General features: G+C 52.0%; 2 protein-coding genes across 3 annotated transcripts; one reads left to right on the forward strand and one right to left on the reverse strand.

The window, feature by feature from the left end:
* The first annotated feature begins 49 nt into the window (after nt 1-49).
* DNAJC7 (DnaJ heat shock protein family (Hsp40) member C7) lies at nt 50-21385 on the forward strand. The gene is made up of 14 exons (XM_066205185.1): nt 50-279; nt 7926-8014; nt 8258-8382; nt 8469-8582; nt 8898-8972; nt 10466-10584; nt 11519-11672; nt 12393-12557; nt 13540-13631; nt 14710-14783; nt 15122-15268; nt 15468-15620; nt 16135-16197; nt 16512-21385. Exons 1-14 carry the CDS (start codon nt 50-52, stop codon nt 16547-16549), a joined length of 1638 nt encoding a protein of 545 aa, XP_066061282.1. The 3' UTR covers nt 16550-21385.
* CNP (2',3'-cyclic nucleotide 3' phosphodiesterase) lies at nt 21322-27458 on the reverse strand. Of its 2 annotated transcripts, none has more exons than XM_066205187.1 (4): nt 27354-27458; nt 24785-25454; nt 24097-24236; nt 21322-23538 (listed from the first exon to the last, which is right to left on the reverse strand). In XM_066205187.1, exons 1-4 carry the CDS (start codon nt 27354-27356, stop codon nt 23086-23088), a joined length of 1266 nt encoding a protein of 421 aa, XP_066061284.1. In that variant the 5' UTR covers nt 27357-27458; the 3' UTR covers nt 21322-23085. The 2 variants fall into 2 exon arrangements, with proteins under 2 accessions (XP_066061284.1, XP_066061285.1); XM_066205188.1 differs by lacking the exon at nt 27354-27458 and adding an exon at nt 26687-26769.
* Nucleotides 27459-27523: the final 65 nt, after the last annotated feature.

The raw sequence follows: 27523 nt of genomic DNA on the forward strand, positions 1-27523 counted from the left end.
CACCGCCGACGCTCGAGTTCCGCCCCCCTCTCGGTACCGGCCCCGCCCGATGTCGCCGCCGAGCGCCTCCGCGGGCGCCCCCTGCCGGTCGGGCCCCGCCCCGCGCCACCGGCGGAGGCCCCGCCCGTTCCGGCGCTCACCCCGCCCCGCCCCGCCTCGGTCCGGCCCAGCCCCGCGCGGTAAGATGGCGGCGGCGGCGGCGGCCGAGGCCGAGTGCGATGTGGTCATGGCGGCGCCCGACGGGCCCGGCGAGACCGACAGCGACGAGGAGGCGCGCAGGTAGAGCGGCGGCCCGGGCGGGGAGAGGGCGGCCCCTGTCCCTCCCGGTGGGCGGGCCGCGGCCTGGAGAGGCTGCGAGTGCCGCAGGGCCCGGGGCCGCGGTGCAGGGCGGCCGCAGGTGCCCGGCAGGGCCGGGAGCGCGCCCGGGGACTCCGGTCGGTTCTTGCCCTGGCGGACCCCTCGGGCAAAGTCCTCTGTGCAAGCCGGCCGGGAGCGGCGGCGGCCCGGGGCTCCGCGGCGGGGCCCGGCGGGCGGTGTCAGCCACGGGCCGCAGGCGGCGGGGCGCGGGAGCCGCTGGGTTTGCGATGCGGTGCCGGTGTGTCCCGGTGAGCTCCCGCGGCCTCCGTGTGCGCCGGGATAAGAACACCCCCCCGTTACCGGGGTGTCCCAGAAGTACAGTTCACACCGTGTCCCGAGGCCGCGCACCCTCACCGGTGTCAGGGGAGCGCGTCCTCCCCCTCGCTGGGGAGGGAAGGATTAAACTCGTGGGAAGAGGAGGCTCTAAACTCCTGAACCCTTTGCTGCTTCGTCACCCCATTCCCCTGGTTCCTGGTCCATTTGAAACCTGCCCACAGTGGGTCTCACTCTGCCCTGCCTTGCTGTGGATAACGGGAAAAACGCCTTGGGAAGAGCCCTGCTCTGGGGATGCTCCATCATCCAGGAGCTCCTGGTTTGTCCGTGCCGTGCTCTGGTGCACCATGCCCGGGGAGCTGCCAGTGTCACCTGAGGCAGGGGGAGGTGGGATCCCCATCTTTCCCGCATGTTTTCCTCCCAGGAATGTGTGAGCCAGAGTGCTGTGGGCAGAGGAGTGAGAAAGTCCCTGTCTAGGAAACTCCACTGGCTTTAGTGGCAGGTGCCGGGTTCGTCTCCCAGGGAGCTGGAAGGAAAGAAGCTGAGGCATTTGCTCTGGCAGATGATTTAGTGGAATGAAGAAGAGGAAACAAAACCAAAAGTGGCCTCTGAGGAATAGTGGTTTCAGACTTCCATTGATGGCTCAAGGGATTCTATGGAATTGAGGCCTGAGGAGCAGCTCCCTGGGGAGGCCCTGCTGAGCAGGAAACGAGGAGCTGCTGAAGAGGCACTTGGGGCTCAGAGAGCACTGGGCTCGCCCAGCCTGTGAGGCTGGGACAGGCTTGTGTGGGCACATCACTCCTGCCCCCTGGGCAAGAGAAATGTGACGTTTGAAATGGTAAAAAATCGCAGAGGTAAAACCCTGGCTGAAGGCACAGGTGTCTGCAGGTAGTGACCTCCAGCTGCTTTCTTCCTTCCCGAGGCCCTGCTGTGCACTGCGTTCATTATGTACCTTCACCTTATTTCCTTTTTGTGTTCTTCTGGGAATTTGCACCTTTCCCTTGCTGAAATGGACCCGTATAGGCAGAAGCTGATTCCTTGACGTTGCTCTGGAGGAAGCAAGCCTGCACACCCCAATTTCTTTGCAGTTCTGTGCATTAATTTCTTCCCTGCCCCAGCCCTTCCTGTTTCACTGCAGTAGCTCAGTTGCTGTCGTGGAAATCAGAGCAATAACTGCTGTATTGGGGAGTGGAGTTGAAGCCTCAGAAAGCGCCAGGTGTTTGTGAAACATCCCGGGCCAGGTACGAGCTAGATGAGCTCCGCGTAGGACACACTGATTTGGTGAAAGCCTTTGGGATGTATCTGTTCTCATTTCCATAAAAATCGGCAAAAATAAGGGGAAAACCTTTTCAGAATCCTTATGACAACTCAGCAATGAGGGTTCCCTGTTCTATTGTTTTGTTTTAGGGATTACAGTATGGCAGAATATGGATGCTTTGCTCAAGGACTCACCTTTGTCCAAATGCACAATTCTGTTCTCCATGGCTTAATAAAACTGGAAAATTAGAAAACGAGCAAAAGGGGAGATCTGCATTTCAGAATGGCTGTAACTAACGCCCTGAAGCAGCTGCAGACATGCCACAGGGCTCCCAGGGTATCCAGGGCACAGGAATGGAGTGTGGTCACAGGATAATTATTGTCTGCTGCTCTGCTGCCTCGTGGATTGTTGGGGTCCTGGCAGAAAATGTTGATGTAATTGTGTTAAATTTATCCGTTGGTGCACCGATGTGGGGCAGCTGAAGAGCAGGACTGAGCCACCCTTAAAAACACTTGTTTCTCCATCAGTTTGAAAGGTTTCTCACCCATGGGAACAGTTTTTCGCTGCTCCCAGCTGCTTTGTGAGCTCGGGCCACTGGAACTTTGCCAGGGAGAATTTCCTTGTCATCTTCCTGGCACCTCTGAGTCTGGCTCCTGTGCATGCTCCAGGCTGGGTCTTTCTCCTCCTTCTTCAGCACTGAAGCATGTGGAAGCCTCTTAAAAAGAAATACCTCCAGCTGTTGGGAAAATCCTGTTAGGAGATTGCAGAGCCCATGCTGCAGGCTTGGGATGTGTTGGTGCCTCTGTGGGGCATCGACGTTTCCCACGGCGAAGTGTCGAGCGCGGAGGGGCCCACACAGACTCCTGGAGGTTCTGGGCCTGGCCCGGCTGTGGGTCACTGCTCAGGTCTGCAGGTGTTACCTGGAGCTTGCCAGGTGTTGCTGAGCACCAAGAGGCTTTTCCAGTTCATGAAGTGAGGTGCATCTCAGTGAGGCTCCTCCAGAATAGATGTTTGTTTCTTGACAGCTTTCGGGGCAGCACTGGCAGGAGGGGGTGAGTCATCTGAGGGGCACCAGCTCATTATGGGATAACCTGGAGAAGGCTCTTCTCTTCCTGTTCTGCCTGTAAATGGGCACTTGGGTTTCCCAGGTGATAAAGCTGCCCATTTTACTTATCTGGAATTATTTTATGATCTTATGAGCTTACCAGAAGCAGCAGAAGGTACTCGTGTAGTTGTTTGCTTCTCCATGCATCTGCAGAGTATTTGAATATCTAACTTAGGCAGTTGCTTTATCCAGTAGAAAAAGGTGATCCATACCTACGGTTTCAGCCTATTTCATTAACATGAAATGGACTTTTTTGGGGTGAATCATAATGTAGATGCAGTTGTTTTCCCGTGGAATTCTTAAGCTGGCTGGCTTCCTTCATTCAAAAGAAATTGCTTCCTTCAAAAAAAGCAGTCTCAGGCTGTTTCTAGACCCTTCCATGGGTTTTCACAAAAGTTACACCATGGCCCTGCCAGGCGTGATGGGGCCATTGCTGGGAATTAGGTTAATTCCGAGCTCCGGGAATTACATAACAGCACAATTAAAGCTGGTGCTCGGCTGCTGTTCTTACTCGTGGCTGCAGGGAAGGTTTGGGTCAGTTCTTGGATTTCTTGTGGCATATTTCAGTTCTTGTGGCTCTTTTGGTCTTCCGAGCTTGCCCTCAGGTATGAGGAACGATCTGAGGGTTTGAGCACCTTCTGGGTTCAGGTTCAGCTCTGTCCTTGGAGAGCTCGAGGCAGCCCTTTGTTACGTTTCCGTGGGTGAGTCCTTCACCCATCCACGTAGGTGTTTGTGAGTGGTCTGCGTTGAGTCTCTGCCACGGTGTCTGTGCTGCCCGCGGAGAGAACCCGCCGGGAGCGCGTTGGGGGGAGCTGGTGTGCCAGGAAACGGCTCTGCTGTGCCCTCGGCGGGTCAGCACTGCCCAGCCTGAGCATGGCACTCTGTTCCATGTGAGTGTGTGTGTGCCCAGTGCTCCTCTCTGCCCTCGGCGGGTCAGCACTGTCCAGCCAGGGCACAGCAACTGCCCAGCCAGGGCACAGCAGTGTGTTACACACCAGCATGTGTGACCACTGCCCTGGGGAACCTGTCCCAGTGCCCAGACACCCTCTGGGGGAAGCACCTTTTCCTAATATCCAACCTAACCCTCCCTCACCCAGCTCCAGCCGTTCCCTGGGGTCACTGGTCACCAGAGAAGAGCTCAGTGCTTGTCTCTCTGCAGCCCCTCATGAGGAAGTTGTAAATATATAGTCCTTTATGCCTAAATCCTCACTCCGTGTCAAACCTCACCTGAGGACAACTCTCTAAAGTGCACCCTGTGTTTCTTTCTGGCACACAGAGCGTTTTGTTTCTCTTCCAAGTCCTGAAAGAAGGGAGGGGAGAGTATTGTATGTCCAGGGGAAAACATGATGGCTAATTTTAAGCTATAGACATCTGCCTGCTGTAAACTGGATTGAGATCACCCAACTTATTTTACCCCAGCGGCTGAGTCACATCTGACAGCTGAGAATCTGGGTGGGATTTCACCCCCAAAAATGCCTGATAAAGGCACCATATCCTATTAAAGAAAAAGCCTCTGCAAGAACTGCACAAAATAGGCAGGTGTGTTGCTTTTGCCAGAGCATAACAGGAAAGATTGCTTGGTCAGGACAGGATTTTGGAGCCTTCCTTAAATCCTGGCTATTTTAGGGTTTTGCCACCGTTTCGTAACGGAGGCAGGCAGTGAAGTGGGAGTGAGGGTCAGGAGAGCTGGGAGATAGTGACTCTGCCACCTGCTTAGGTGTTGGATTTCTGTCACTGGTGGTATTGCCTTGGCACACACCTGCCCAGGGGTTTTGCCAGCACACCTGGACCAAGAGCTGCTGGGTTACAGATCCCTAAAGGTTCCCATGACAGAAAATCAGCTGTCTGCAGGAGTCTCATTGGGAGCTGGAGTGGGAGGTGGAAGCCACGATCGGCACTTGAGCGGGGGCAGCGTGTGGAAGCTCTGAGGAGGAGGCAGGAGTTGTTAGGCAAGCGTGGGATTGTGTCACTGTGTGCAGGATGGCTTCTCTGAGAGCTGCTGTGCTGGGAACGAGCAGGGGCTGAGCTTTCACAGGGCACGGGGAGGAGAAGGAGCCTTGTGCTGGTTCCTCTCTCCCCGGGCAGGCAGCGAGCTCCATCCTCAGATCTTGAGTGTGCGCAGGAGTGTCAGCGCACACAGCTGCTGTTTGTCTTCCTTGGTCTCAAGCTGTGCCAGAAAGAGGTTCAGGTTGGATGTCAGGTGGAATTTCTTTGCAGAAAGAGTTGTCAGGCATTTCCCAGGGAATAGCTGGAGTCCCCATCCCTGGAGATGTTCAGGGAATGACCGGGCATCACACTCAGTGCTCTGGTCTGGTTGACAAGGTGGTGATCGGTCACAGGTTGGGCTCAAAGATCCTGGAGGTTTTTTCCAACCCAAATGATTCTGTGGTGGCAGGTTCTCTGGGATGACTGGAACCAAAGAACTTCAAGTATTAGAGATGCTAAGAAATACCATAAAAGAGAAAAAAATAATTGCCTTGCTCACAAAGAAAGTCACTCCCACTAGCCCCTCCTGTGCCTGTGGTGCATGCCAGAGATGAAAGACGAGCTTCTTACCAGCTCCTCGGTGCAGCTCTTCTCCGTTTCTGCGTCCAGCATGGAGCAGCCCTGCAAAGACACCAACCCTGTCACAAAGACACCCATTCAGCCGGGGGCGTATTTTTAGCAAAGCATGATTCTTCTTCAGTGTCAAAAGTAGCAAGTGGGGAGCGCAGGCCCCAGCAGCACAGGAGGCAGAATGAGCTCATTCAGGCCGCAGCATCTGTTGGGGTGAAACAATCCCCAGTGAGATCAGGGGCTGCAGTTCTCCTTGTTGGAGCCAGAGCCGTGGTAAACAAGGGCTGTGTGCTCTGTGTCATCAGGGTACAGCAGGGCAGAGCTGCTTCTGTCCTGGAGCTGGAGCTGGAGCCCAGCCTGACAGCTCCAGCAGGTCCTTTGCCTTCGTGCTGTGGAGGTGATTTGCTTTCACAATTTTCATCATTAAGCCTTAGGCCATGTGAGCAGCAGAAATACCTGTGCTCTCCTTTCTGCCAGTGTCACCTGAGGCACTGTGATTTGTTGATACATTGATCTGTATTAAAATACTTCAAAGGAAAACAGACCGATTAAAAAAAGAGTAGAAAACAGTAATCCTTGTGTGGGGGTGTTTCTCTGGTATCTCAAAGTGCTAGTGCTTTCTGAAAATTGGTTTTGCAGGGGTTATGTTTTCTTTCTCTCATTTTCCCAGCTCTTCCCAGCAGTTTGTGGCAGATGGGATGCTCTGGCAGGCAGCCTTTAGCTGTGTCTATTAGGTGGTAATTCCTCATGACAGGACAGGTAAAATGGCTGAAAGATTTGTGACTCGGCCCACTGTTGTGCTGGTCAGGTTGTGGTGGTGGCTAAGGTGAGTTTTGCCATTAAGAGTGTTCACCCATTCTTTAGAGTGTACAACAGAGACCTGAGGGAAGGAACTTTTATAGGATCTGTGATTTTCTTTTCTATTTGTGATTACAGAAACAAGAGAGCAGTGAAACTCCTTACTGCCCAGGTTCCAAAAGTGCAGAAATGCTGAGTAGTTTTTCTACTGTATTTAGATATTTGATCTGTAATATTCAGAAAAGGTGGTTGTGTTTGGAAACATTTTAATCATGCAAAGTTTGCATCCCGGTCCTTGTGATAAGGATCAATCCCACAGGCATATCCTTGTTGCACATCACTGTAGCTGGGAGGGTGCAGTGCTCCTGGGACTCTGGTGGGTACTGGCTCCTGAGGAAAAGCCAGGCTGGAACAGCTGCCTCAGGCTGTGTCTGAGGAGGGATGGCAGTTTCCCATCTCCCATGGGTGAGTTCATAATTTTCTGGAGCAGAGGTGGGAGGAGCTGACCCGAGAGCCAGGACAAGGCCCTTGGGGGGCAGTGGGTGTGTGCCACCCCTTGCTCTGCCACAGTTCTTACCCATCTCATCTCATCCCAGGGTTTAACTCCAGCAGTGCTGTGGCTGGACTCAGCTGGGGTGTAGCCCACAGCAAAACTTAAAACTGAAAGTGAAGAGCACGCTTCCCAGCTCCCAGTGTCCATTGTTCTGCCAGCTGGGAAATCTGTGATGGCTCAGTGAAAACAACCCCTGCATGAGGTGGTTGTGCGGGAACAGCCAATGGCAGCCTGAGCAAGGCTGAAAACATGGGAACTTGTTCCAACACAATTCCCTTTGTTCTCTCCCAGGTCAGCCTGCTGAGCACTGCTCTCATTTGCTGTTCCATCACCATGATGTGCTCTCCCTCTTACCCTGTGCAGGTGAAAGGCTGAAGGGAGGTCAGGGAAGAGAAGGGTCTTGGTTTCCCTCAGGGGAAGCTTTGCTTTCGAGAGTTTAAGGGAAGCTGCTTTAAACCATATGTTGTGTGTTTTAAAATGTCCCAAACTGTCTCTGCAAATGCTTGCTCTTGAGTGTGAGGACTATTTCTAGACCTGTTGCCAAGGCAGTGCCAGGCTTCTGTTGCAGGCTTGTACCATATTTCTCTTTGATTTAGCTGTCTTTTCAACGTGGAAATTGTTCTGGCCTCTTGTTTGTAAGTATGTGGGACTCCTGAAAGAGCCAGCACTGTCTCTTTTGTTCTGAGGTGCAGCACCTTGCAGAAGGGGGCTGTTGGATGAATTCCATACTGGGGAGTTCTGCTGGACTCTGAGGGGACTCAAAGGTGGCTTTAGGCTTCTGTTGCATCTCTGCAAAATTTGGCCAGGGAATATCCCTGAGTATCCTGGGTAAAGTGCTGGAGTATCTGGGAGGCAGCAGGAAATGGGGTGTGCTGGGCAGTGTGTGCTGAGGAGATCTCATGAGAACTTAAATTTGGAGCATTAAAAAGTTACACTGAGGTTGCTTGGGCATCAAATGCTTGTCATGCTCGCAATCTGTCTGGTGCTCAGTTCATCTGAAAATGTTGTGTTTTGCTTCCTTTCAGAGAAGCAGAAGCATTCAAGGAGCAGGGAAATGCATACTATGCCAAGAAAGATTACAACGAAGCGTTCAACTACTACACAAAAGCCATAGGTGAGAACAGCTGATAATATCAATCTTTGCTGAATGCCATGTCTAAAATTGGAGCTGGTTGTTGATTTCAAACACACCAGTGGTGTTTCTGACAGCACATGCTGAATGAAAACCTCTTGCCTGCTTTAATTACCTCGGGAAATGTCACCAGATCGATAATGCCAGTCAGGGCCAATGTTCTTAAGTGCCCCAAGTTGTGCAGCTGCTGTGTTAGGCTGATGGTGAGTCTTGCATTGTCTCCAGATACATGTCCCAATAATGCCAGTTATTATGGGAACAGAGCTGCCACGCTCATGATGTTGGGGAGGTTCCGAGAAGCACTGGAGGATGCTCAGCAATCAGTCAGGTTGGACGACAGCTTTGTACGGGTATGTTGAGAATTTCAGTCACCTCATTCAGTCCCTTGTCTGCACCTGTTACAGCTCTTGCAGCTCCCTTTTTCCTGTGTTCCCAGGGCCATCTCCGGGAAGGGAAGTGCCACCTTTCCCTAGGGAATGCCATGGCTGCCAGCCGCTGCTTTCAACGAGTTTTAGAACTGGATCATAAGAATACCCAGGCACAGCAGGAGGTAAGAGGATCTTCAGGTTTAACTGTTCCCAGTAGATGCTGAGGAGGCTGAGCTGGCCAAAGGAGAAATGGAGAGTAGTGTAAGGAAGCTGCCGCTGTTATGTCTCTTTCACAGGGTACATTTTCCTGGACTTCCAGTTCAGTCACTTTTTTCAAACTGATTTTAATGCTGGCAAAAGTATTCATGTCATCTGCGTTATTGGTCCGTGGTCTGCAGCAGTTTTGGCTCTGACTTTCAGGGATTGGCTGCTCAAATGCTGCTTGGTGGCATTTCAGAGCAGACTGTCCTACAGCACTCGTGTGTTCTGTCTTTCAGCTGAAGAATGCCACGACTGTGCTTGAGTATGAAAAAATAGCTGAAGTGGATTTTGAGAAACGGGATTTCAGGAAGGTGAGATTAACATGTTTGGTGTGGTCTTATATAAGAACTGGTGTGTTCCACATGGCCCAGGCAGGTGTGTGGCTGGTTTCCTTGCGGGGTGTTTGGGAGGCGCTGTGCTGCATCTGTTGGAGCAGGGCTGGCTGGTGAATTGTGTAAGCTCTGAAAGTGGCAGAGCTCATGCTTCCTGAGCACTGACCGAATGACAAGCGAGGAGGTGACTGGCTCAGGCCAACCCTGTGTCACTGTTTGCTTTGCAGGGTGAGTGGAGTCATGATTGAGCTGTTTGAGACAGATTTTGTCAGCAGCAGCATTTGACCACGCTTTGCTCCTGAAATACATATCCAGGATTCTTCTTTTTCAACTCTTTGAAAAAAACAAAACAAAAAGGCAGGCTGTGTGCCAGTCAGAGAGTTGTACAAGGAAGAATGCAGATCTGCATGGGGCATTCTCCTTACAACTTCCAAATCTTTCTTCCCAAGGATTGTAACAGGATGCAGCTGGTACTGACCTGGTAGAACAAGAAATGACAGCATGAAATCTGAAAGGCACCAGGCACTTCTCATGCAACTGTTTCTGTGCAGTGGATGCATGTAAGGCTCAGATTTATCCCAGAAAGGAGATTGTCCAGTACATTGAGCTCATTGTTCACGTCACTCTTAGGCTAAGCTCAAGATTTTGGAAGGGTAAATCCCAGCTTTGTATCACCTGTTTCTGAGAAGTAAATGGGATGTGTGATCAATCTGAATTTCCTGTGTGGGAATTGCTCTGCCTCTATTGCACGTTCTGGGCATTTGCATCTGTCCCTGACTTCCCCAGTCTACTGCACTGGGTGGTAGGCTAACATGAAACGTGATCTTTGTTTCTGGAGAGCTGCTCCTGCCTCACCCAGGAGCCCTTGGCTCTGGAGCACAGTGCTTCCCACAGCAGGGCCCCGTGATGTCACGGGCTGAGGAGCAGATGAACCTTGGGAACAATGCCCCGTTCTTGCACAGATGTCCCCACCAGAGTGCAGGGATGGAAAAGACCCATTAGCTCACCCTGCCCATGGTTGTCAAGCCAGTGGAAGATCAGCCCTTGCACTGTACTTTTTTGTGTTTTGTCCAGCCCAAACTGTCTCAATCTATTGAATTTCTGTCCTTCCCACATGTCTTTATACTGCAGGAAACAGGGGCAGGATTGTCCTTCTTGGACCTTTCTTTAGGGCTTACAGTTTAGAGGAGTTAAAGGGGGATGGACCTTCTACAGGTGTCCCTTGAGTCTTGTGTAGTGCTGTGTCGCAGTAACGCAGCAGGTGCCTCAGACCTTGGCACACAAAGCCCTTTGAAAGGTACAAGCTGCTTATGAGGAAAATTTTCCAATGAAATGTGTCTCCAGCTGCAGTGGAGGTGGGTGTCTGCACGCTGGCCCTCCTGGTCAAACACAAGTCTCAGGCGTGGGGCAGCTGTTCAAACCAGGCCCTTGGCTCTTAGCTGTGCTCACGCCTGTGGTTTCTCCCACCCCAGGTTGTGTTTTGCATGGATCGTGCTTTGGAGTTTGCTCCCGCGTGTCACCGGTTCAAAATCCTCAAGGCCGAGTGTTTGGCGCTGCTGGGCCGGTACCCCGAGGCACAGTCTGTGGCCAGGTGAGTGTCCGAGGGCTGGGGAGCACCTGGTGGGGTGTCCTGGCTGCTGCCTGTGCTCCATGCCTGCAATAAGTGAGGGGATATAAAATACAAATATTCCGTAGTGTATGTTGTGATGGGGAGGGAATGTGTGAATTTATCCCCAATAATGCGCAGAATTCACAGAATCACCAGGTTGGAAGAGACCTCCACAATCATCAAGTCCAACCCAGCCCCAACACCTCAACTAAACCATGGCCTTGAGTGCCACATCCAGTCTTTTTTTAAACACATCTGTGGATGGTGACTCCACCACCTCCCCGGACAGACCATTCCAGTACTTTATCACTCTTTCCATGAAAAACTTTTTCCTAATATCCAACCTATATTTCCCTTGGTGCAACTTGAGACTGTATCCTCTCCTTCTGTCAGTTGCTGTCTGACAACCCCCACTGGCTACAGCCACCTTTTAGGAGGTTGTAGAGAGTGATAAGGTCACCTCTGAGTCTTCTCTTCACCAGGCTAAACAACCCCAGCTTCCTCAGCTGTTCCTCACAGGGTTTCTGTTCCAAGCCCCTCACCAGCCTTGTTGCCTCCTTTGGATGTGCTCAAGAGTCTCTGTGTCCTTCCTAAGCTGAGGAGCCAGAACTGGACACAGCACTCAATGTTCTTCCTAAGCTGAGGGCCCAGAACTGGACACAGCACTCGGTGTTCTTCCTAAGCTGAGGGCCCAGAACTGGGCACAGCACTCAAGGTGCTGCCTGGGTGTTCCTGGGAAGCTGCATCCACACCCCATTCACAACCAGCCATCCTGCTTGAGGAGCCTTCTGTCCTTTAGGCTTATCTGAACCACAGACTTGTTAAAATAACTGAGTACTTCAGTGGGGAAAGGTGCTTGTGGAGGTCAGAAGTAACCAGGAACAGGGAAGATTTCCTTTATTGCTGTGTGTTGCAGTGATATCCTACGGATGGACTCGACCAACGCTGACGCGCTGTACGTGCGTGGGCTGTGCCTGTACTACGAGGACTGCATTGAGAAGGCCGTGCAGTTCTTTGTGCAGGCCCTCAGGATGGCCCCCGACCATGAGAAGGCTTGTCTTGCCTGCCGGGTAAGTGCTGGAGATGGGGCTGCAGAATCACCAGGATTTGGATTTTTTTAAACCCAACACGTAGTTTGGTTCTGCTGGATCAATCCCTTCTCCCTCCCTCATCATTGATTTTCCCAGATTTCCAGGAGCGGCGGTGTCCAACCCTTCCCAAAGACAACCAGCTGCTGCCTCAGATAAAAGCAAGCTCCTAGAAATTATTTCTCAGCAGATTGTGATACTTTGAAGCAGCCTCCCCTTAACTCTTTTTTGTTCCCTGGTCAGATAGAGGAGCAATAAAACCAGATACATTGGTTCTAAAGGAGCTCCTGACTTCCAGGTGAACACCCTGACTTTCACTGAACACTGTTCCTTTGTGTTACACCTTCCCTGGTGTGGTTCTTTGACCAACTTTAAATCTGTTCATGTGCTCTCAAAAAGTGAGCTCCCGGTCCTTTTATTTTAATCCACAAATTCACTGCACTGTCATGTTCTCATCTTAAAAATTAGGCAACCTTTTTCCTATGGAGGATGTCTGACACTGGCTGTTCCTTAGTGCTTCTCTTGGGGGAAAGGCAAAGTGCTTCCAGATCATTTCAGCTGCTGGAGCAAGGCAGTGACTTGTATCCTGCAGCAATGTGTGAAACCAGATTAGAACAGTTTTGTGTGAGAACCCTTGTCTGGCAGAACAAGGTGCTCTGTCCCTCTGACCTCGTGTTCTTACCCAGGTGTGTTTCCTTTCAGAATGCCAAAGCACTTAAAGCGAAGAAGGAAGACGGGAATAAAGCGTTCAAGAAAGGCAACTACAAACTAGCATATGAACTGTACACAGAGGCACTAGGAATAGACCCAAATAATATCAAAACAAATGCCAAACTCTACTGCAACAGGGGGACGGTTAATTCAAAGGTAAGGGACGGTCACCTGGCAGGTGTCTGTTGCCATATCCCTCACCTTGGCAGTGATAAATTGCAGATCAGTTATTCTGGAAAGCACAGGCCCCCCTGGCTGCTGGGCAGCTGCATCTCTGAGGCCATGGGCAGTGTTTCTGGGTTTTGTGCTTGCACAATGCTTGGATCAGTTCCCAACAGCCAGAAATTAACTCCTGTAGGAACAAAACTCAAATACTTGGGCTGCACGGAGTGGGAGGGAGAGGAGGGACGTGCTTTAGCCTTATCTTAGTCAGCAAAAAGCACCCCTGTCTCTGTTTCCTTCCCAGGAATGAACAGATATATTTTCTTATTCTTCTTGTAAATCATGTCTTGCTTTGTGTTTTTATGTTAAAAAAAGGACATAATTTAAAGCCCCATGACACTTCAGCTTTGCTGTTGAATTTTAGTCTTGCACTATCCAGAGAAACACCCAGTCATGTGGCAGTGCTCCCTATTCCCACCCTGTGTCCTCTGGGCATTCTTTTCCCTCAGCTGTCCCAGTGTTGATGCAGCTTGCCCAGACACCCCCACTTGGTCAGAGACACAGACTGTTCCCAAAACCTGGGAAGTGGGATGAGCTGGAGGCCATGTAATGGATGTCTCACATGTTTGTGTCTGAAAACAAGCAATGCTTTTCCTTAAAAAGATTCCTTTAAATATTTTTAGGTTTATCTTCCTGCCCAGGAATTAGTTTGGACATAGAACTGGGTTTGTTAGTTTTGATTGCATTTCTTACACAGAAGCACCACATAGCTCTGTCATATCACTGGCCAGGCTTCTGATTTTTTTCCCAGAGAACAAAAGCTCAGTGTTTGAGGGAAACTGAAAAAAAAAAAAATCCTAGACAGAGACAGAGAAAACACTGAGATTTTCCCAGATTCTTCACACCTTTCATTTGCCTAAATGACGCAGAATTTATTCTCTGTGTGGGGTTCACTCACTTGTGTCTGGTGTTGTAGCTTAGGAAACTTGAAGAAGCAATCGATGACTGCACGAACGCAGTGAAGCTGGACGACACGTATGTCAAAGCCTACCTGAGGAGGGCACAGTGGTGAGTACACCTTGGCATGGAGCACCTGAGCACGTGTGTGGGCAGGAGTGTCCTCCTGGCAGCTCTGGGGGACAGGATTACAAATCTGGAGCTTAACTGAATAGAAGGGGTGGGGCCCTGAATTTATTCCTCTTCCTTATGCTGCTGAGGAGATGAGGGCACCTCTCTGTGGCCTCTCCTGCCTGCCTGGATCTGGCATTGCCTCTTGATGGTGTATTTATAGAATCATTTGGGTTGGAAAAGACCTCCAAAATAATTGGTACCAACCTTTGACTGATTACTGTCTTGTCAACTAGACCAGAACACTGAGTACCACATCCACTTGTTCCTTGAACATCTCCCGGAACGATGACTCCACCACCCCCCTGGGCAACCAGTTTCAATGCCTGACCACCCTTTCAGTGAAAAAATTCCTCCTCATGTCCTATCTGAGCAGGATTTAGGGAGGATTTGTTCTAAAACTTGACTCAACTTACTGTGTTTATAGACACTGACTGTGTTCATAGATGTTCTGTCCCAGAGAGCCCCTCTCTCTCCATGCCTGCAGTTGCAAATTTACAGTAGTTGGAAAAAATATAGAAAAGCACCTCTGAGATCAATCTTTTCCAACCTCCCATCTCTGTAATTGCTAAGTTACAGTGACTAAGTAATGTGTGAGGAAGGCTGAGGGGTGACAGACAGACGTGTCCCCTGCAGGTGCCAGGATTGTCATTCCTGATCAGCACTGCCAGTGTGTAGCTCTGTGCCAGCTCTGACCCTGCACCAGCTTCCTGGAGCTCAGGCTGGCTGAGATCAGTTCCTGCAGCTGCATATTGGAATTATCAGGTCATTAAAGCAGAACTTGGGCTGCCAAAGGAGTTTACAGTGTCGCCTTGGAGCCCAGAGTGCAGGTTCCTGTGCCAGGGTTTCCCACAGGTGTCAGGGCTCCCAGCAGTAGCCATGTGTGGGCTCCTCTGAGGTCTGATCTGCTGCAGTCCAGAGCACTTCTCTTAATCCACATCCACCCAGACAGCCTGTATTGAACCCCTTTTGATGTTCCTGTGAGGGACACCTTGGCCACCAGTGTTTCTTTCCACAGTTACATGGACACAGAACAATATGAAGATGCTGTAAGAGACTATGAGAAGGTTTATCAGACAGAGAAAACAAAAGGTAAGCACAAGGGCACTCTATGTGTGCACAAGTATTCCCTGAACTGGCAATTTTTTGTTGTTCTTTTTTTTCCCCCACAATATGCTGTGATTTGCAGCCTAATACCCCAGCAGGGCAATATGGAGAAACCCTCAGAAGCACTGGAAATCCCCGTCTCTGGTCTGGTTTCTCTCCCAGCATTGAATGCTGAGACAATTCAGCTTGTGTCTGAAGCAGTGCACTGGGTTCAGAATGCCTGGTTTTGGTTCTTGTTTTGACTGTCCCCTTGCTTTTTGAGTGGCCTGAAGTGGAAGGGATGAAGTCACTCCTCCCCTCTGGTGTGTTGTGCTCCTTTCCAGAACACAAGCAGCTCCTAAAGAATGCACAGGTGGAACTGAAAAAGAGCAAACGGAAAGACTACTACAAAATCCTGGGAGTGAACAAAAACGCCTCTGAAGATGAGATCAAGAAGGCTTACAGGAAGCGAGCACTAATGCACCATCCAGGTACCCACAGCAGTCTTTATGTGCCCTGTGCTGCCATCACTGAGGCAGAAATGCATGTGGAAGAGAGAGATTCTGGGAAATGGCAGCTCTGACCCCACAGATCTGGAGCATGTTCTGGGACAGGAGCTTGGGAATGTTTAGCATTATCCATTTGCACCAGAAGTTAAAAGCTTTTTCCTGCTTGTTTGTGTATCCCCAGACCGACACAGTGGAGCAAGTGCAGAAGTACAGAAGGAAGAAGAGAAGAAATTTAAGGAGGTTGGTGAAGCCTTTACCATCCTGTCAGATCCCAAGAAGAAGGCTCGCTATGACAGTGGGCAGGATTTGGAAGAGGATGGATTAAACATGGGAGGTCAGTGCTCTTTACAGTACTCTGCCATGGCAGCCTTTAACAAGATCAGACCCTTTAGAGTCTGTCTTATCCCCTAAAGCAAGCCTCCTGTTGGGAATGGTTCCATGAATTGCCTTGGTTTGGTCCCTGACAGTGTTGGGATGGCAGTGTTGGGATGCACTGAGCATTTCTTGGTGGGTGGGATACTGGTGGGTGTTGTCCTTGGCTCAGCTAGTGGGCAGTAGCTGCCATTAGGCAGAAATTTGCCACAGGATGGGTTAAACACTGTAATTGTGAGTCCCTAAATGCTGCTTATCCAGATCCTTGGGCTGCCCCATGGCAGGTTCTCTCTGGGACAGCTGCTTTACCTGTTTGTGGTCACTGCATGGCCCCAGGTGCTGGGAGCCAACCCTGTGCCCCCTGCCTGGCCACTCTGGGACACTGTCTGGACCCTCAGTGAGGTGACAGCGCCTGAACTGTGGGAATGTGGTGGCTTGTTTCGCTGCAGCTCATGAATTCCTTCTCTTCCCTGTAGAATTTGATCCAAATAACATCTTCAAGGCCTTCTTCAGCGGGCCAGGGGGCTTCAGCTTCGAAGGTAGGTGAGGTGTCCTCTCCCAGCCTTGGAATCGTAAGTACACAGATCCCCTGGCAGGCCAGCTGGGACTCCCAGTGGATGTGCTGCTTGAGGAGAGCATTTGGCTGTTGCACAAATCTAAGAGCTTTTCCAAAGTTCTGCCAGCACCGTGTCAGCTGGTGCTTGGTTCTGGTTCTTCTGGGTTCCAAAGCCACAAACCTGGGGGCTCCTCTTTTGGAGCGGTGTGTGGGCTTGACCATCCATGTGCTGCTGAGGGTTGCACTAAACCCATTTGGATTTGAAAAGTCCTGATTATCTTCCGTTTTCTTTTTCAGCTTCTGGGCCTGGAAATTTCTTTTTCCAGTTTGGCTAAGAAGCAAACAAATACCAATCAAACCACACATACCTGATCTGCTTCTTTTAACCTCGAATACGGACAGCCCCAGACTCCTCCTCCATCACGTCTCGTTGTCCTTCTTAGAGCAGTTTCATTTCTGGGTTGGAGCCTCTGTTTGTGTGTTGTGTGTGTGAAGAGGAAACCAGCTCGGGAGGGGAAGGCTTGTGAATTTTGTTTTACTGTTAACTTTATTAAAAAAAAAAAAAAAAATAAAGCTTTGAAACTTTTGGTCCCTCCATGCTGGCCCGTGCTTTCAGCTGCTTCTGCCCCTCAGCACAGAGGATTTCCTGGAATCTTCCCAGAATCTCCACATGTGAGAGGGAGGAGGAATTCCTGGTTTGTTCTGGTTGCTTCCAAAGCAGCATGTCCAGGGTTTGGAGTAAGTTGTAAGTTATCTTAATCTTTTGGAAATACTGCCAAGGCTCAATCCAGTTTCGTACAATCCCATTTCACCTGCAAGCCTGGCTTCTTGGCTCTTTATTTCTTTTTTTCTCCATGGTTCTCTGAGCAAGGCCCACTTGGGCATTAAACTTCTGTGATCATGTGTGAGCTTACAATTCTGTATCAAAGAAATGCTGCTGAAAGAGCAGCTAATGTGAGAATTCCCTGTGATGCAGCTGGAATTAAGGGCTTTGTGTTCCCAAGATTGTCCTGTTTAAGGGAATATTGAATTTGCTCTGGGCTGAATTCCTTCACTGTACTTTTTTAAATTAATCCACTTGAATATTTTATATTTGTGCTAAACTTAATTTTGTTGAGCTTGATGTGTGATTTCCTGTTACTGATCCATGATATGGGTGAGTCTTTCAATGCCAAGTGAATTCCAGGCAGGGATTGTGGGTGCTTTGGGATGTGCAGCGCTGAGCTCCTGGTGTGCAGCAGCTGTGTGTTTACTTAACCTGGTTGAATGGTTTTCCCCTGGCAGTGATTTACTCCTCCAAAGCAGCAAGAAAAAGCAAAGTCCAGCTCTGAACTGACAGTCTGTACTTTCTCTTGTGCAGTGTCAGGACGGGAGCTGGAGGCATGGATCAGCTTCCGGCCTGGAGCCGTGTCCTGATGGGTTTGGTGTGGAGCACTGCCTGTTAGCAGTTAGATTTTCACCTAAAAGGTGGTGTTACAGCAGGGTCTCACCTGGGAGAGGGCTCTGCTTCCAGAATTCCCCCCTTTTCCCTACAGCATGGACAGCACCTTTTTGTCCAGGTGCCCTGTGGGAGCTCCTGTCTGTGGCAGGTTCTGGAGCACGGTGCTGTCAGGCCCAGTCCTGGGAGGTTGTGCCCTGCCTGGCATGTGAGGGGAGCAAGAGGCAGTGGGGCTGTGGCCACAGTCCTGGGCTGACCCTGGCAGTGTGGGGCTGGTGGAGTTTGCTCAGAGAATGTTTGTGCACGCTTTGTGCTAAACTGTGCCGAGAGAGAACCTCCCAGTGACTCTGTGTAACACCTGATTTGCCTTCCCGAAGCAGAACAAACACTGCAGGCAGCTCGTTGCACGAGGTGATCACTCGGAATGCCACGTCTTTGTCTTCCTCCCTCCCGAGGGCTGTGCTGCCCTTCAGCAGGACAGGGGCTGGTGCGGGGCCGTGGGGTCCCGGTGGTTCCAGCAGTGACATTGCTGTCGTGGTCCTGCTGTGGTGTTTGGTCAGGATTCTTGACAATCTGCTTTCGTAGAGAGAAAATTTAAGGGCTTAAATTTTAGCACTGCAGAATAGAGTATTTTACAACTCGTTTGAAACTCAGCTTTCTAAGTGAACCAGTGCTGAGTAATACTTTCAAAACCTGACTCTCCCACGTTTATTCCAATGTCCTTCACAGGGACGGTGAAGGTGTCAGGGATGGACCCACCCAGGTGCACCTAGAGCAGCTGGGTCCTGGCACTTTTCAGGCTCTGAAATGGTGAATACGTGGGGAACTGAAATACTGGTCTATGCACACTGATGCTTCCCCAGCTTTCCTGGCACTGTAAATCAGTTTTCAAGGCCTGTTTAGTGGCATTTTGGATCCATGGCATCTCGTCCTGTGTGTGTGTTGATGTCACTGTACAGTCTGGGCCGTTCTCAGTCTCATGCTGAGCAGAGCCATGTTCTGTGTCTGTCAGTGAGTTTATTCTCATTTTCCCCTGCCCCAGGGAAATGTGACCAGCTTCCTCCCTTCCTTCCCTCCAAGCTGAGCGAGCTTGTTCCTTGGAGCACAGGAGTGGAATGGCTCTGCTTCTGGGAGGGAAAATGTATACAGGAGCTATTTATAACCTGTACATGAATGCATGATTTAATGTAGTTAAATATTCATATGGTGAGTGCCAAGACTTTCTACAGAGCGTTGTTACGTGAATCACGGTGAAGGCAAATGCATAGAACCATGGAATGGATTGGGCTGGAAGGCCTTTGAAGGCTCTCGAACCCAACCCTCTGCCATGGTCAGGGACACCTTCCACTAGCCCAGAGTGCCCCGGGCCCTGTGCAGTCCCTGTTCCCCCCAGCACAGAGCAGGGCTGAGCAGGGCTCAGTGGCACCTGGCACCTCAGGGCAGCAGCAGTGTCCAGTGGCACTGTGACCTCCACCATGTCCCAGCACGGCTTGGGGGAGACAAAACTTGGCTTTTTTCCAAAAAAAAATGGACTCAGCTGTGCATTGCTTAGAGTGTTACCTCCACACATGGTGGTTTCAGGACGTCATCCATGGGTTGTGGTTGGGTGTAGCTACAGGGAAGTAGAGTGCCAGTGCTCCAGCCGCTTGCAGCCCTCCTGGATTTCCTGCAGCCCCAGGGGAGCCACCAGCCCCACTGGGGCCACCAACCCCATGGAGGCCACCGGCCCCATGGGAGCCTCTGGCCATGGGGATTTGCTGCAGAGGCCACAATCGAGCATCTTCAAGCAATGCTGTGCCTCCACTGTTTCTAGAAGGACAAAGAGCACAGGGAGGTGCAGGAGGTGGCGTTGCAGGGGCTGCCCAAGGCACAGGTGGGGTGAGATGGTCACGCTTTGGTGTGACACTCAGCCTGGGAACTCCTGCCCAGGCTCTCCGAGGGAGAGTGGCTGGTGCTGAGAGCTGCTGCCAACAAGTAGGACCTGGAAAGAGTAGAGCTGCCATGGCAAAGAGAACAGGCTGGTGTGTCAGGGGGTGTCTTCTACCAGCCAAGTTGGAAGTAGATGCTCTGAACAGCTCAAGAACTGGTGAGTGGCTGTCAGCTTCTCTGGGAAAGTTGTGAAGAGAAGTGTGTGAGGAGTGTGGCTGTGGGCAGAGCTGGCATGTGAGGGCTCTGCTGTAGGACTGCAGTTTTAGCAGGGAGATCAGGAATTGTGTGGCTGTTAGGCTTTGCCTTGGATGTGGTTTTGTTTGGCCATCTTCATAGAATCACAGAATAGTTTGGGTTGGAAAGCTGTGAGGTCCGTTCAGGAGGTTCTGGCCACCCTCTTAAGGTTCCTCATTGCTTTGGCTGCACAGAAACGTACCTGGTTTAGTTTTTATCCTGGGGGTGTTCAGTGAGCAGGATCCCCAGTGCTGCTGGCTGTTGTAAACGCAGAAATGCAAGTTGGAAAATGGGAGAAAGACAAATTGTTCAGGTACAAGAGTATCATCCATGGGATAGCAGGTCCCTCCACTCTCTGTATCTGCTGAGATACAGAGTGGGTGCTGCTGTGCTGCTGTGGTGTGTCTGACATGGAGGCTGGTGCCAGTCCCTGTCCAGCCACACTGGCCCTGGATCTGCAGCCATCAAACAGCCGCCAGGTTGGGCCATGTGCTGCTTTGCCATTTCCAAATGACTTCCTCAGTTTCAGTAATAACTCCAGATATTCTCTTATTTCCAATGGATGGTTTTCATCCTGTTTAAATTCGTGCCTTGTCCTCTTCCCCTCCTCTTCCCTAGGGAACAGGACAACTGTGTGCTGCACCCACCCGTGTCCCTGGAGCAGTGCTAGTCCCTGGGCAGCTGTGGCAGGGCTGTGGCAGGGGTAGGTGGCAATAGCTGGTGGCTGTCCCTGCCCTTGGCTCTGTGGGGCCATTCTGGGTCCCTGCATGACTGTGGGAGCCAACGTGAAATGCTTTGGCCTTCCTGGCCAGGCCTGGCTCTCCCCACTCCCACAGTTATTGATGGGGTTATCCCTTCTTGGAGCAGTGCTGGGCATTTTCCCTTACCCAGACCTGAGCTTAGAGAGACAGCTCTGGTCTGTTGCTGGGAGCTGGGACACTCTGCCCAAGCTGGAGCTCCAGGGGTGGCCCAGGAGGGCAGGATCCGTGGGGAGCCTGATGCTGCCTCCAGCGGGAGGAGCAGCCCAGCTGCCACCCCCGCCTGTCCCACTGCCCAGCCCTGTCCCCTAATGGCTCGTGTGAACAGAGTGTGGTGTGAGGTGGCATCCGAGGGGCCACGGGGGGAGCACCCAGAGCCCCACAGTGCACGTGTGTCACAACATCACGGAATAGTCAGGACAAATCCAGGCACCGATGCGAAGCCACTTGGAGAGGAGCTTGTCCCTGCGCTGCCGTATTTATCTGAATTGGAATTCGGAATGTTTACCTCAGTGTACATAGCTCAACCTTTCCCTGGGAGGAAAGGGGAATTGCATGGAGCAATCGCTGTCTCATTGCTTTGCCAAACTCCTCATCCTCTCCCAGCCAGGCTCCGCATCGGTACCAACTGTCCCTCTTGGACCTTTCTAGGATGTGAATGGTAAAAATGTGAATATTTGTTGTTTACTTCCTTAGCAGAACTCCTGATGCCGTGTTTGTATGGGAAATCAGCCTGAGCAGACCCATATGCAATCGGTTTTACTTTATTATAAACTGTATATGATGTACAAACTAATAAAAACTCAAACGACGACAGTGTCACGGTTGTTCTTGAACAGGCAGATGAAGGAGATATTCCAGCTGTGTATTGCAGTGCTGGAGTGATCTGGGCGCTGGGGGTGTGGGCTCAGCTGGCCCCTGAGCAGGTGCTGGCAAATACCTTGTAGAGCTTTGGTGGAACAAACCCTTGAGGTTCTGTCAGGAGAGGCCCCGGCTGAGCGTTGGGCACTCGGCTGCTGCCAGTGCGGAAGCTTGGAGGGGTTTCTCCATGAAGGGTCGCAGGTGCTCTGGGTGGGTTTATAGCTCACTATTTTATGTTACAATGAGAATTTATTCTTATCCTTCGCTTCTGAACAGCAGGAAGTATTTTACTTTCATGGCAGAGTCTTTGGTACCAGAAAAGCACCAAGGCTCCCCCTGTTTTTGGCCTCAGCAGTCAGAGGAGAAATGCTCCTTGCCCCAGCAACATTGGACTCGGGGTGGGCTGTGCCCAGCCCCAGCCCAGCCCACGCCTCAAACACAGTCAGTATTTACAGTGTTAGTGTGGGTTAATGTCACTCTGCTGCTCCCCAGACCCTGAGCCAGAGCAGGAGGTCGAGCTGGGACCTTTCCTGGGGCTGTTAGTGGAGCTTTGTGTTAAACAATGCCCAGGAGCCAACGCCCCGCTGGGCCAGGGCCTGGCAGAGCACAAACCCAAGTTTCAATAAAACAGATTTAATGACAGAAGTGCTGGGTCAGTAACTTCCAGCCAGGGTTTAGGTTCGAGCAGACGTGGGTTACACGGTTACAGTGCCTCCGCTTCCTACGCTACGGGGTTACTCCAGCCTAACTCTTAACATTCAAGTGCATTAGAGGAAGGGAGTAAAATCTTGCATGAAGTCCAGTTGTGTACTTCAGACATGATTTTAGTTTCTATCAAATAAGATGGAAAAGACATTAGTTCATCTCTTCCACTCCCTGCCAAGGCAGGATTGTTCCCTACAGGACACAGGGATGGTGCTTGGTCCAGCCCAGGTGGAGAGAAGTGGCTGGAACTGCTTTGCAGGAATTGGCTCCCTGTCCTGGTGTTTCACTTAATTTCCCCAAAGTTCATGGTTGGTGTCTTTAAGACATAACATGGCACAGTGCCCTCCTCCTGGCTGTCCCCAGAGCATCTCTGCTGTGAGGGACAGGAGCTGGAATGGAGCCCACGGGGCAGCTGCGGGACCGGCCTGCGATTAGGTCTGTCCTTAGGGGCCAAACCCTTGGTAAGGACAGGACTCCTGACAGGAGTGACCCACGCCTGGGTCTCGCTAGTTCTGACCCTGTAATCAGTTGCCAGAACGGCCGATGTCAGTCCCTGGGTGTGGTAGGGGAGGGACGTCCTGCAGTTCCCTTGGCTTCAGACCAGCGACTGACAGGCTTCGGTCAGTGCCAACAGGTAAAGATCAAACGATTGTGGTTCAGAGGGAAGCGATAAAAGCCCCAGAGTTGATCTTTCTCCAAGGAACAAAACAAGCAGAACACCCCAGCTAGTTCCCTCCAAAACTCACATTAAAATCCATGACAGTTTCAGTCAGGAGTTGCTTGTTTTCTTCCTTTTCTGAGGCCGATAACTCCCCAGAGGCTTCACGCTGGGGTGGGCAGGAGGGTTGACTTTAGTAAAGGTAAAATTATTTCTCTTTACACTTTTAAGGTTACAGGAGTTACTTGCCTTTTAAAAACAAACCGAGGAGCTGCCCTGCCTGTGCTCCTAGATGATGGTGCAGGAGGTAAAGGCAGAGCCCCGTTTGTTGGTGCTCTGCGTTGGCACGAGTTTTCCCTTCCCATAGTATCCCGAGAATATCGCCCTCACATCAATCTTCTTTGACAGAACAAGCATCCACATACCGTTATCATAATACAGCAGTTTCCCTCCTCCAATTTCCCCCACTTGCTCCCCTTTGTTCCCCACCTTTTCCAGCTTCACAAACTCCAGCAGGTCGAGCCCAGTCTGGACGGCTTCGACGCCGTTGGCGCAGCCGAGGGTGATGTGGGCCCGGCTGCCCCGCGGGAGGTTGTCCGTGGGCAGGATCTTGTCGGCGTCCCCAGGCCAGAGCAGCAGCTGCTGCTCGCTCAGCTCGATGCGAGCCCCGACAGTCTTTGTGGTGATGAACAGCGCCGAGATGGAGAGGGTGAAGCCTTTGCCGTAGGCAGCCTTCACGGCCTGGAGGAGAGGGACGCGCACACGGGACAGCGTTAGTGCCTGTGCGTGGGGATTCACGGTGCTGCACTGGGGTCACCGTCCCTGGGCTCGGGGAGGTGGCTGCTCGTGGCAGCTCTTGCTGTGACATGGTCAAAATACCCAGAGCAAGGAGAAGGTCAGTGCCTGATGTCCCAGCTCTGTGGATTCGGAGCTGGTAACATCTTTGTCCTTCACAAAGTCCAGTGTTTAACCTGGGTTTATGTGCTCTGAAATAATCAACTGGGGAATCTATATACCTCAATTCATCATCATTCAGCTCAGGTTGTCAGATATTATGCTGGAAGTAATGTGTGATCGGAGAAAATGGGAGTATTTTGTTTGGAAATAGGAAACAATCCCCATCTCCACAATTTGGAGTTTTCTCTGCACAGACCACACGGACGTAGTTCCTGTCCCTACATTTGGCCTCTTGGGTCAGAGGAAAGCCCATCCCCAACCCTCTCCCAGGCTCATGGATGCCCTGCTGAGGAGGGAGGGGACGTGGGGGATGTGGGGAGGAGGTGGGACCCCAACACTCACTTCCTGCTGCGCATATTCCTCGGCTCCAGCTGCTTTGCCAAACTCAGTGTATTTCGTGGTGCAGTGCAGGACCCCAGGTGGCCTCTTCACAAAGTAGCTGGTGAGATCTATTTTTATTTTGGGATCTTCAACAGAAGGAACTGCAGATATAGGTAAAGAATGTCACTGTCACAAAGTGATCCTGCCAGTGTCAACCCACGAGCCCTGGTCCCATGTCAGCTCCCTTCCCTACCCCAGTCTTCACATCTCATTTCTGACTGCTGACCCAAACCCCTCCCTCCTCCCAGGCTCACCGCAGATGGAGCCAGAGAACAGAAGCTCCTCTGCATCATCATGGCTCATTTTAAACCTGATGATGGGAGAGTCCCCTAAGGGATGGGAACACTCAGACTTGCCCATTTCTCTCTCTTTGCCTTTTTCCCACCCAACCTGCTGGAACCAGGGGACACCCAGGATCCCATGTCCTGCTGCTGCCACCCGAGCTCAGTGCCCTGTGGGGCCAGAGCTAAACAGACTTGGGAAAAACTCTTTATTTTTACTTACAAAACCAACTTTGTCAACTATGAGGACCAGGTTAGTAGTTTTAAAAGGCTTTTCTTGTTGCCAGCTTTAGATATTGACTTTAGAAGCTGATCAGGCTTGTTAACATCAACAGGTAAGAACATGGTAAGACAACATCTATACATACAGTATTTACTCTCCTTTTTGAAGGCTTTGAGACTCCCAAGCTCATCCAAGAATGCCTGGCCAGCCTTCCTCAGGATCTCTGAACTTCTTTTGCTCAAAAACCACCCAAAATACATGGGGAGGAATTCCTTCTCCAAGCTTGGCTTCATCTTCTTCAGCTCTTCCACAGATAGTTTCCATTGGTTCTTGTCCTTTAGCTGGGGACAATCCAAGCGCCACGGGGTTTTGGGCTCAGCAAAGATGACTTTGTACCGGTACTTGTCAGCAATGTCAAAGAGCTGGTCCAGCCGTTCCCGCTCATGGTGAGTGTCATCCAAAACAATGACGCTGATCTCCCGTTTGCAATAGTCAACTAGATCCTCATCCACCTTGGAGTACTCTTCGGGAATGGAGCTTCTTATTAAAGGTGTAATTTTATAGTGATCAACAGAGATGACCTTGCAGGCATCTTTGTACCGATCGTGGATGGCCTGGGCGAGGGTGGACTTCCCGCTGCCAGGCAGGCCCCGGAGAATGAAAAAGGTTTTGGATTCTTTGAGTGTGGAGATGGTGTCTTCATCATCCAGGAACGGGAAATGCAAACTCTCAGGTCTCTCTTTTGCTGATTGAGTAGACATTTTTCTAAATATTTTAGGCAGGAAGGTGTGACTCTTCTTGGAGAAGCCTCTGTTCTGAAATGGAAGGAGAAAACACTTTGCAGGGCAGGAATCCCAGAGACAATGTGGGCCTGCTGGGACCTTTAGTGGAAAGGATGGGGCACAGGGAGCATGTCCCCCACACTCCCTCACTTGGGTGCCCTGCTCAGCTGACACCTCCTCCCACAGCTGCTCTGGCTGCTGGCACAGCTGGCATCCACTGCATCCCACCCAAAGGCTGAAGGTTCAGCCCTGCTCCCCGCTCTGGCCTCAGCAGCTGCAGTCCTGCCCCACTAGGGAGGGGGTTTCTCAGGCACCATGAGCTGCCACAAAGCCCCAGCCCAGGCTGAGCTCCTCGTGTGGCACATTTAGTCTGAACACCTGAACAAACATCTGTGGCTGCCGAATGCAAGGGCAGCGACCCGTGGAGGAGCCCAACGGGAACTGAAAGTCCCAGCAGGTTGAGAGCTGCCACACTCCTGTCCCTTTACCTGAATCACAGACTCTGTTCCCAGGAAAGAGGCTGTTTCCTAGAGCAGCCCACGAGGATGACGCTGTCTCTCTCCCAGCTGCACTGAGGATCAGCAGCTGAGCGCCTCGCAGGAGGGAATTTGGGCTCCTCTTGGGAAGAGCAACTGAAATGGCTTCCAGGAAAGCCAAACCCCCTCCCAGCAACTGCTAGGCAGAACTCGAAAGTGAAACCTCGAGTGCTGGAGGAAACAAAACTCTCGTGGTTGGCAACAGTGAGCAGGAAATGCCACCAGCAGCTGGCAGGGGCTCTCCCTTCCCTTCTGCCAGCAGCTCTGTTAAGCAGAATCCCAGATTAATTCCCAGCAGAGCCTGGGAAAACACGAGACTGATAGGAAACGAGGGATTTCTTCAGCTGTGCAAGTCCTCAATAGCAGCAACGAGGCAGACACTGTTAGGTCAATACATGAACTTTCCACACCCCCCAGCTGCCTGTGGGCCAGCCCAGCATGGGACCCACTGGACCTGCTTAAGCCAAAGACCATGGCAGTGATACCCAAGAAGTGAATTTTGCCTTTGATGCAAAAATTGAGAAGTTTTACATAAAACATAGCTGCTCTGCCTGGACCAGAAAAATGTTTTTCCTGTTCGCAGTTTTTAAAAAACACTTTTCAGATGTTGATTTCCCCATCTCTTTATCCCAGGAGAGACAGATGGGTTTTGGTTACAAATGCCCCGTGCTGCCTTCCCTGCGGACTCGGGGCTCAAGATGTTCACACAGGAGGAAGCTGGTGAATTACCTGCAGCGCTGCTCCTCGCAGCACAGGTGCCCCGTTTGCCGGGGGGTCGCATGGCCGGAGCCGGTGCTGCGGCAGCCCCGGGCCGGGCTGTCCCCGCACCGGGCTGTCCCGCGGGCGGGGACCGGGGCCGCTGTTCTGCCGCGGCAGCTGCCGAAGGGACTGAGGCGCTTTTCAGCCCCGTTAACAAAGGAACAATCGCGGCCCCCCCCGGGCCATTGTTCGCCGCCGGCTCGGGGACAACGGGCGCCTTCACGGGCCGGGCCGGGCGGACAAAGGCTCCGCAGAGCCCGGGGGAGCGGGGTCTCGCCGGACAATCTCCCATTGAGCCGGGCCCGGCCCCCCCCGCCGCCCCCACAAAGCTCCCGCTTGTCTCCTGCTCCCCACGGAACAGGGGGTCGCGTGGAGGGAGCGATGGCTCCCGGCCCCGGCTGCCCGTGCCCCGGCAGCCCCCAGGCTGTTCCGGGACCCCCGAGACGGAGCCACGGGTCCCCGGGGCCGTTCTCTGGGTCCGGCTGCCTCCGCGCCCCGCCAGACCCAGCGGCCACGTGTCAGCGGCCCCGCCGGCCCTTCCGTCCTCCAGGGAACGGGAACCTTTGCCGGGCGGAGCGGCGGCCCCGATCCCGATACTAGTCCCGATCCCAGCCCCCATCCCGCCGGCCGCGCTTACCATGGTGAGGGCAGCGGCTCCGGGGCGGCCGCCGGTGCGGAGCGGCGCGGCGGGGAAGCGGCTCTGGGGCGGGCGCGACCGCGGCTCCTTTCATAGCCCCGGGACCCTCCCGCCCCCGGGGGCCGAACCCTCCGCCGGGGGCCGAACCCTCCGCCGGGGCCGCGGGGGGG

The sequence above is a fragment of the Chamaea fasciata genome, unplaced genomic scaffold (assembly GCF_029207755.1).
Source record: "Chamaea fasciata isolate MVZ Bird 193981 ecotype frontalis unplaced genomic scaffold, bChaFas1.0.hap1 SCAF_27, whole genome shotgun sequence".
Taxonomy (NCBI): Eukaryota; Metazoa; Chordata; class Aves; order Passeriformes; family Sylviidae; genus Chamaea; species Chamaea fasciata.

Bases quoted from the DNA above. Each gene is read 5' to 3' on its own strand.
- DNAJC7 (XM_066205185.1), top strand. From the start codon at position 50: ATGTCGCCGCCGAGCGCCTCCGCGGGCGCCCCCTGCCGGTCGGGCCCC. The intron at 8,973-10,465 runs GTGAGATTAACA...CTCCCACCCCAG, and splicing joins AGAAACGGGATTTCAGGAAG to GTTGTGTTTTGCATGGATCG. The intron at 12,558-13,539 runs GTAAGGGACGGT...CTGGTGTTGTAG, and splicing joins GGGGGACGGTTAATTCAAAG to CTTAGGAAACTTGAAGAAGC.
- CNP (XM_066205187.1), bottom strand. The intron at 24,237-24,784 runs GTATGTATAGAT...CTATATCTGCAG, and splicing joins CAAAAAGGAGAGTAAATACT to TTCCTTCTGTTGAAGATCCC. The intron at 23,539-24,096 runs GTGAGTGTTGGG...CCTCTCCTCCAG, and splicing joins AGGAATATGCGCAGCAGGAA to GCCGTGAAGGCTGCCTACGG.